General features: G+C 43.8%; 1 protein-coding gene across 1 annotated transcript in view; it reads left to right on the top strand.

The window, feature by feature from the left end:
• Nucleotides 1-606, top strand: part of LOC143301848 (arylsulfatase J-like) — a 32,437-nt gene extending 31,831 nt beyond the window's left edge. The window contains exon 14 of the mRNA XM_076616262.1: nt 392-606. Within this exon, the coding sequence (XP_076472377.1) occupies nt 392-564 (173 nt within the window). The 3' untranslated portion in view covers nt 565-606. The remainder of the gene's footprint in view (nt 1-391) is intronic.
• The last annotated feature ends 8,939 nt before the right edge of the window (nt 607-9,545 follow it).

Here is a 9,545-nt window from a genome sequence, read left to right as displayed (position 1 = left end):
TGGCAAAATTCTGTAGAAAAATCCACTTCGATAGGAAAAACAAATTAAACTGCACAGAGGGTGTGTGTGTGTGGGGGGGGGGGGGAACAAGGGGGGCGGGAGGACGGGGGGGGGGGGGGGGGAGTTGGGGGGGGGTGGGGGGGGGGGGGGGTGGTGCTCTCAGTGTAGCGACGCGCTCTTCCTGGGGAGAATTCAACACAGAAATCCATTGCGACAAAAAAAACACAAAACAAAAAAAAACAAAAAAAAAAAAGAAGAAGAAAAATACAGTACAATACAGCACAGCACAATACACTACACTACTAAAACAACATCCTTGACCCCCACCCCCCCCCCCTCGTCCTTGACCCTCACCCTCCCGCCCCGACCCCCCCCCCCCCCGCCCCCCCAGATGACCCCACAGAGCACGTGAACCTGGCGTCCAAGCTACCGGAAGTGGTGAAGAGGATGGAGGAGCGGATGGAGACCTACCTGCAGCAGTACGTTCCCCCCATCTTCCCCCCCAACGACCCCGACTCCAACCCCGACCTGTACGGCGGCGTCTGGAACCCAGGGTGGTGCTGAGGGCGGTGGTGGTGGTGGTGCTGAGGGCGGTGGTGGTGGTGGTGCTGAGGGCGGTGGTGGTGATGATGGTGGTGGTGGTGATGGTGATGGTGGTGGTGGTGATGGTGGTGGTGGTGATGGTGGTGATGATGATGGTGGTGGTGATGGTGATGGTGGTGGTGGTGGTGATGGTGATGGTGGTGGTGGTGGTGGTGATGGGGATGTTAATGATGGTGGTGATGATGTTAATGATGATGATGGTGATGATGATGTGAATGATGGTGGTGATGATGTTAATGATGATGGTGATGGTGTTGTTAATGATGGTGGTGATGATGTTAATGATGGTGGTGGTGGTGATTTTGATGTTAATGATGGTGGTAATGATGGTGTTGTTAATGATGGTGGTGATGGTGATGTTAATGATGGTGATGGTGATGTTAATGATGGTGGTGATGATGTTAATGATGATGGTGATGGTGATGTTAATGATGGTGGTGGGGATGTTAATGATGGTGGTGGTGATGTTAATGATGATGGTGATGGTGGTGATGTTAATGATGGTGGTGATGATGATGTTAATGATGGTGGTGATGGTGGTGGTGATGATGATGATGGTGGTGGTGGTGGTGGTGATGGTGATGTTAATGATGGTGGTGATGGTGGTGTTGTTAATGATGGTGATGGTGATGTTAATGATGGTGGTGATGATGGTGGTGATGGTGATGGTGATGTTAATGATGGTGGTGATGATGTTAATGATGGTGGTGGGGATGTTAATGATGATGATGATGGTGGTGGTGGTGATGGTGATGATGATGTTAATGATGGTGGTGATGGTGGTGATGATGATGATGGTGGTGGTGGTGATGGTGATGATGAGGATGTTAATGATGATGGTGATGATGTTTAGCATCATCCGAACCGTTCTTCTCTTTTTGTTTTGGACGACATTGTGTGTGTGTGTGGGTTGTTTTTTTTTTTCTTCTTCTTCTTTTTTTTCTTTTTTCTTTTTTTGTTATGGACGACATTGTGTTTCTTCTTCTTCTTCTTCTTCTGGTTTTTTTAATTTTTTAATTTTTAATTTTTTTTTTGTTATCTGTGATGAAGGAGGTAATGGTGAAGACGAGGGGAAATGAATTACAGAAAATCCTAGAGCATTTACAGAAAGAAACCATGACAGCTATAACTAACTAAATAGATGAGTAAATGAATGAATTAACAAGCAAAGCAACTCACACACGCACACGCGCACGCGCGCGCACACACTCTCATACACACACACACACACACACACGCACACACACACACACACACACACACACACACACACACAGTAACCACAATCCCATGTAGGGGTCTCTTTGGAAAATACCAACAAGACCAACAACAACAAAACAACAACATCTTAATGGATATTCTAAGTAAACAAATAAATGAATACAATAACACATACACAGTCAACAAATACATTATTACAATAAACAGGGACTTACTAACCAAAAAAAAAAGAAAAAAAGAAGTAATTGCATGAAAGAATAAATCAGTCGAAAACAGAAAAATGATGAATAAACAAATGAGTAAGAAACAAACGAAGTGAATGAAATGAATAAGTAAATGCCTAGATAAATTGACAAATGAATCGGTAAATAGAGAGACAGATGAAAGAAAGAAAAAAAAAAAAAGCAAAAACAAAACCATCGATAAAAGCAATTATCTCTGAGAAAGACGTCTTCTGTCAAAAGTTCCAGTCAATTCTCTCGTCCAGGTCAAGGTCACAGACTGATTTTCAAAAGCGTATCAAGATATATATATATATATATATATATATATATATATATAGATATATAGATAGGTAGATAGATAGATAGATATGTATAATCTTTTTGTGCTCTTTTAAAAAAAATACATAATCTGTTGATGTGATCGATGCCACAGATTTCCCTCTCAAGATTTCACTTTCATATTTCTTTTACTCAGTTGAAGGATTGTTGTGAGGATTCTTGTTATACCATGACATGTTATTATAAAAATAAATCCTCAAAAACAACAACAACACATAAATACCAGTTGCTCATCATTTACATATACATGTGATCACCAACGCTAGAGTTGGTCCAGTGCTGTATGGCGTGACCATCCTGGTTTTTTATTTATTTTTTATTTTATTTTAATATTTCAATTAAATTATTATTTTTTGTTGTGGTGATGATGCTATCCAACTTGCATAACCAGAAGAAAAAAAAAAGAGTCCTGTTTGGTACAGTACTTAACATTTTCCGCTGTCGTCGTCATTAATGTTGTTGCCAAAGAAGACGATGATTATGAAGACGAGGATGAAGATGCTAAAGTTGACTATTGATACCACTCTGACGACCATGGCCAAATTTTCTGATCTACTGTTTTTTGTTTTTGTTGTTGTTGTTGTTTGTTTGTTTGTTTTGTTTTGGTTTTTGTTTCTTTGGTATTGAAAAAAAACCTACACAAACTAGAAATCATTGTAGTTATTTACGTCATCATTATTCTCGTTAACTCACTCAGTACGGTCAGTCCTCTCTTCTCCTCTACACAGACCCCTCGGATGTCCAGTGGGTGTCTGAATGACCCAACCTTTAGCTTCCGTCGTCAGAATTGTGGTATTCTTTGTCAACATTCACGTCTTCAGTATAAGAGCCTTCCGCTTGCAATATTTTGATGATGGTAATTGGGGTGAAACCCTGTTAACGTCGTCTCTTCCGCCGTTCGTATGGAGAGAGTTAATGAAGATGATGCTTATAAACATCATATCTTACGACCAAGTGGGTTTTTTTTTTTTTTTTTTTTTGAGCTCTCTCTTTGGTACTTGCCGCGTTCCATGTCGTCGTTGTTATTGTCGTCTTTGTTGTCGATGATGATGACCGGTGTTGACGATTGTTGCTTTTGATTTTTTGTTTGTTATAATTACAGCTATTTCTACTGTTTTTGCTTATTAGAGTTGTTGTTTATGCTGTATTATTGATAGTATGGTAGTTGATTCCGCTTGCTTGTAAGAGGTTTTTCTTCTTTTTTTTCTTATCTCTTTTTTTTATTTTATTATGATTATAATAATTACTATTATTGCAATGTGCTTTGATTATTTTGATGTCATTTTTGTTTTATGTACAAAAAAAACTCCACGTAAAAAAATGTGATCCGAAATTTTTAACTGTGTAGAACTTCACGAAACCACTTTGGTTTGAGACAAGTTTAGATTTTCATGTTTTTACTGATATATTTTACATATGTTTTTAAACTTACAGTCATACTGTCTTTTTACCCACCCCTCTACACACCCAGTTTGAATGATTTATACATAAAAAAGGTTATTTTGAGAGAATTACATTCGTTTTATGTCTTATATATATATATTGTGCTAAAATCAAGTAAACAAATATGATTATTTGTTAGTGACATTAAAACATGTTTATATCTGTATCATGGTGGTTTTGGTAGTGATTGTGGTGCGTGTATTCATTTGTATGGATGGATGGATGGATGTATATGTCTCTCTCTCTCTCTCTGTATATATATATATATAGTGTGTGTATGTGTGTGTGTGTACATGAATGCGTGCGAGCTCAAGTATGTGTGTATTTTTATTCCGAAAGTGTGTGTCTGTGTATGTATGTCTGTATGTACCTATAGGTGTGTGTTTGCGTGCGTGCGTGCGTGCGTGCGTGTGTATGTGTGTCTGCCTGCATGCGAATGGAAACGTCAGAGCGGACATCAAAAACTAAAAGGCAAACAATTACACGAACAAGGCAGATAGGCTGCAATTCAAACAGTCCGTTCATCTGAGATGATGATATTAGACTGAAAATAATTGATATTATTATTATTATTATTATTTGGATTATTATCATTTCTATCATAATGATGATTGTTATTACAAATTAGAAATCGACATTTCTGTATAGGGGGCGGTTGAGGTGGAGGGGCGAGGGGGGCAAGGGGGAGAGGACTAAGAAAGGGAGAGAGAGAACGGAATGTCGAAAAGGTGTATAAAATGTAAAATGGAGAGGGTGAGTGTCAGCGATTGGAGAAAGAAAAAACATAATATTGGAAGATTAACAAATAGTAAAGAGTGGTAACTCTCTCCATTGCACAAGGTACACAACTTCAAGTCAGTGATGCTTGCTTACGCTACCGATTCAGCTAGCACACAGGTAAATAAAAGGTGCATTGGAACAAACCCAGACACTTCCTCAAAAAAGGAAGCGCCGGGCCTGTCCTTATACCGATCATTTGACATGTGCACCCTTAAAGAGGCTATGCCAGTCTTGAATAAAAGCTAATTTGTGTTTGCACATTTCTTGTCTTTGCTCACTGACTTAAAGTTGTGTACCTTGTGTAATGGAGAGAGTTACCACTCTTTACTATTTGTTAATCATATCGTCTCCTGGCCTCATTATTTGTTCATTTCCATAATATTGGAAGGGTGTGTATGAGAGGCGGGACGGGGGGAAGCGGGGTTAGGACACAAAATTTGATCAATAATCAAATTATTGTATGCACTACTTCTGTAGATTATTATTTGAAAAGAGGTTCATGTTGGGGACCTACACGGAAAAGGCAGACAGGCTGCAATTCCAACAGGAACTGAGAGAGTGGTACGGGAACAATGTTCATCGCAAACTGAATTTAACCATTGTATTTTCTAAAAAAAAATCCATCACCGAAATCAAAGGATTCTATTGAACTGAAGCAAAATGAGATGATTAATTACACATACACACACACAAACACATACACACGCGCGCGTGCACGCCCACATGCATTCACTCACTCACGGATATCCACACAGTTCAGACACAATCAAATCTCCACAGCAGACATCACTTCATCCCCCTCTGCCCCTACACCCCTCCCAACACCAACATTGCCCCCCCCCCCTCCCTCCTTCCACCTTAATCACTGGGCACTACCACTCTCTCCTCCACCCCCACCCCCCTCCCTCCTTCCACCTTAATCACTGGGCACTACCACTCTCTCCTCCACCCCCCCCCTCCCTCCTTCCACCTTAATCACCGGGCACTACCACTCTCTCCTCCACCCGCCCCCTCCCTCCTTCCACCTTAATCACCGGGCACTACCACTCTCTCCTCCACCCCCCCCTCCCTCCTTCCACCTTAATCACCGGGCACTACCACTCTCTCCTCCACCCCCCCTCCCTCCTTCCACCTTAATCACTGGGCACTACCACTCTCTCCTCCACCCCCCACCGCCCCCCCCTCCCTCCTTCCACCTTAATCACTGGGCACTACCACTCTCTCCTCCACCCTCCACCCCCCCTCCTTCCACCTTAATCACTGGGCACTACCACTCTCTCCTCCACCCTCCACCCCCCCTCCTTCCACCTTAATCACTGGGCACTACCACTCTCTCCTCCACCCCCCACCGCCCCCCCCCTCCCTCCTTCCACCTTAATTACTGGGCACTACCACTCTCTCCTCCACCCCCCCTCCCTCCTTCCACCTTAATCACTGGGCACTACCACTCTCTCCTCCACCCCCCCCCCCTCCTTCCACCTTAATCACTGGGCACTACCACTCTCCCCCCCCCCCCACCGCCCCCCCCCTCCTTCCACCTTAATCACTGGGCACTACCACTCTCTCCTCCACCCCCCCCCTCCCTCCTTCCACCTTAATCACTGGGCACTACCACTCTCTCCTCCACCCCCCCCCCCCTCCTTCCACCTTAATCACTGGGCACTACCACTCTCTCCTCCACCCCCCCCCCCCTCCCTCCTTCCACCTTAATCACTGGGCACTACCACTCTCTCCTCCACCCCCCCTCCCTCCTTCCACCTTAATCACTGGGCACTACCACTCTCTCCTCCACCCCCCCCCCCTCCCTCCTTCCACCTTAATCACTGGGCACTACCACTCTCTCCTCCACCCCCACCGCCCCCCCGAACCCCCTCCCCTCACTCCATCACCATCACACCTCCCTTGTGTCGTGCGCAAACACACACACACACACACAGAGAAACGCGCGCGCGCGGGGGCACATATACACACACACAAACACTTACGCACACACACATACTTGCACACACACAAACACACACACACACTCACACACAAACACACACACACACACACACACACACACACACACACACAGAGAAACGCGCGCGCGCGGGGGCACATAATTATACACACACACAAACACGCACACACACATACTTGCACACACACAAACACACACACACACACTCACACACAAACACACACACACACACACACACACACACACACACACACACACACACACACTCGCACACACACACACACACACACACACACACACACACCATTGAAGTTATTTTAACAAAACTATGGTGTAAATGCTGTATTACGTTCATGCAGCGTTGTTGTCAAGGGATGATTCACTGCCATAGTGTTCAACAAAGATATCTCGTCATTTGTGACAATGCTGTGCTGTCGACAATATGCTAGCAGCGGAACGTTTAACTCAGTACGGCCAGTCCTCTCTTCTCCTCTACACAGACCCCTCGGATGTCCAGTGGGTGTCTGAATGACCCAACCTTTAGCTTCCGTCGTCAGAATTGTGGTATTCTTTGTCAACATTCACCTCTTCAGTACAAGAGCCTTCCGCTTGCAATATTTGGATGGTGGTAATTGGGGTGAAACGCTGTTAACGACGTCTCTTTCGCCGTTCGTATGGAGAGGGTTAACATCGATATAAGTACATGAGGCAAACCGGAGTAAAGCGCCTTTCCAAAGGACATAACGCCATGCCGAAACAGGGCCTCGATAACCCTGATCACTGGTGAACACTGGAGCACAGAAGCCGAGCCGATTCTACCATGGCCCATGCTACGATTTGTGTGTATTGTAACTTAAATAGTGTTCAAGATCTTGTACATTTTCTTTTTGTTTGCCCTAGATATGCAACGCTTCGTAAAAAATATACATACTACTTTATCATAATAATAATAATAATGGTACTTATATAGCGCTGAATCTTGTGCATAAACAAATCAAAGCGCTTTCGCACCAGTCATTCTCACGCACGCATAACTCTAAAACTGAAAAAAAAACCCTAAAAACAAGGAAGAGGCAGGGAAGGGAGGCTATTTTGGGAAGAGGTGGGTTTTAAGGCCAGACTTGAAAGAGCTGAGTGTGGAGACTTGACGAAGCGAAAGAGGAAGTTCATTCCAATTGCAAGGTCCAGAGACAGAGAAAGAACGGCGGCCAACAGTCGAGAGTTTGAATCTGGGTATGTGTAAGTGGAGTGGATCGTTTTTCATCATCATCTTTTTAAAGTTCAGTTACTATGTAGAAACCTGAGTGGGGGGGTGGGGGGGGTGGGGGGGGGGGAGTTAGCCTTCAAGGTTGCTGTGTACATTTGTGGATCTTTGAAACTCAGATGCAACACTTAATGTTTGATGTCTGTATGCTCGCTTCGTGCAGCTTATATCATGTGAAATTTCACTTCTCCCATCCATATGGGCCAGATGGCGTGAAAAAAACTGTATTAGAATTATCGATTTTGTTATTGTTATTGCAGTGCAGTACAGTACAGTAAAAAAAAAAAAAAAAAAAAAAAAAAAATATATATATTCAGCACAGTACAATGCAGTGGAGTACAGTACACTACAATGCAATACAATGTGATACGGTGCACTGAAATACAATGCAATACATTACGATACAATACATTACAACACAATACAGTGTCATTAGCCAGCATTTTAAAGGATCTGTTTTAATAACACGTGGTTCGTATCAAAGGCAAACGACATTGTCAACAGAAAGCAATGGGGAGCGGCTGTCTTTTTTCCTTCTTTTTTCTTTTTTTTTTCTTTTTTTTTTTCGTGGTTTAGGCATTGAAAAGCGTCGCTTGAAGCGACGGTCAATAGATAGCAGTGTGCACAGCTGCTCTAACAGCCTGTCCCGTGCACAGTGTGGTGAGTTTAACTCTCTCCATACGAACGGCGAAAGAGACGACATTAACAGCGTTTCACCCCAATTACCGTCATCAAAATATTGCAAGCGGAAGGCTCTTATACTGAAGACGTGAATGTTGACAAAGAATACCACAATTCTGACGACGGAAGCTAAAGGTTGGGTCATTCAGACACCCCCGGCACTGGACATCCGAGGGGTCTGTGTAGAGGAGAAGAGAGGACTGGCCGTACTGAGTGAGTTAATCGTGGAGTGTAACCACCAGCCTACTGTAGGAAGTTACCTGAACGGTACAAGTAGTGCTTTCCTTTTTCCCCCCCCCCCCGTTGTGTGTGTATGTTCGTGGATTGTCAGCAGTAAATTGTCTTCTTTCCGTTTCTTTGCCTGTCCTTGTCTCTGTGTCTGTGTCTGTCTTGACTGTTTGTCGGGTCTCTGTAGCCCTGTCGCTCTCGCGATCTCTCTGTCTCTGTCTCTTTTGTCTACCTGTCTCTGTTCTAGCATTCTCGCCCGCGCGCGCGCGCGCGCGCGTGTGTGTGTATGTGTGTGTGTGTGTGTGTGTGTGTGTGTGTGTGTGTGTGTGTGTGTGTGTGTGTGTGTTCGTTCTTTAGCTTAGCGTCTTTTCACTATCAGTGATATTAGACGATTAAAAAAAACAACCCCAAAAAACATTTTTTATAAATTAAAAAGGGGGGGGGGGGGGGGGGGGGAGGGGAGAGGAAACAGAAAAGGTAGAAAACTACCCCCCCCCCCCCCAAAAAAAAAGCATAACTAACATGCAATTACATTTAAAAGCAACAATTCAACAATGATAATAATAATAATAATATTCAGAAACCATTAACACAATTCTATATAGCCTTGTGTGTGTGTGTGTGTGTGTGTGTGTGTGTGTGTGTGTGTGGCGCTCGCCCGCGTGCTTGTATATTATTAGTGCATCTGCACTCTCGCTTTGTACTGAAGTGAAGCATTGAGGACACACAGTGTTGCGGCACGTTGTGTGGCCGCTGCATGGAATGTCGCCGGTGACATTACGTACAGACCTCACTGCAT

This window comes from Babylonia areolata, chromosome 28, assembly GCF_041734735.1.
Source record: "Babylonia areolata isolate BAREFJ2019XMU chromosome 28, ASM4173473v1, whole genome shotgun sequence".
In the NCBI taxonomy this organism is placed as follows: Eukaryota; Metazoa; Mollusca; class Gastropoda; order Neogastropoda; family Buccinidae; genus Babylonia; species Babylonia areolata.
This window is presented reverse-complemented; position numbering and strand designations above follow the sequence as displayed.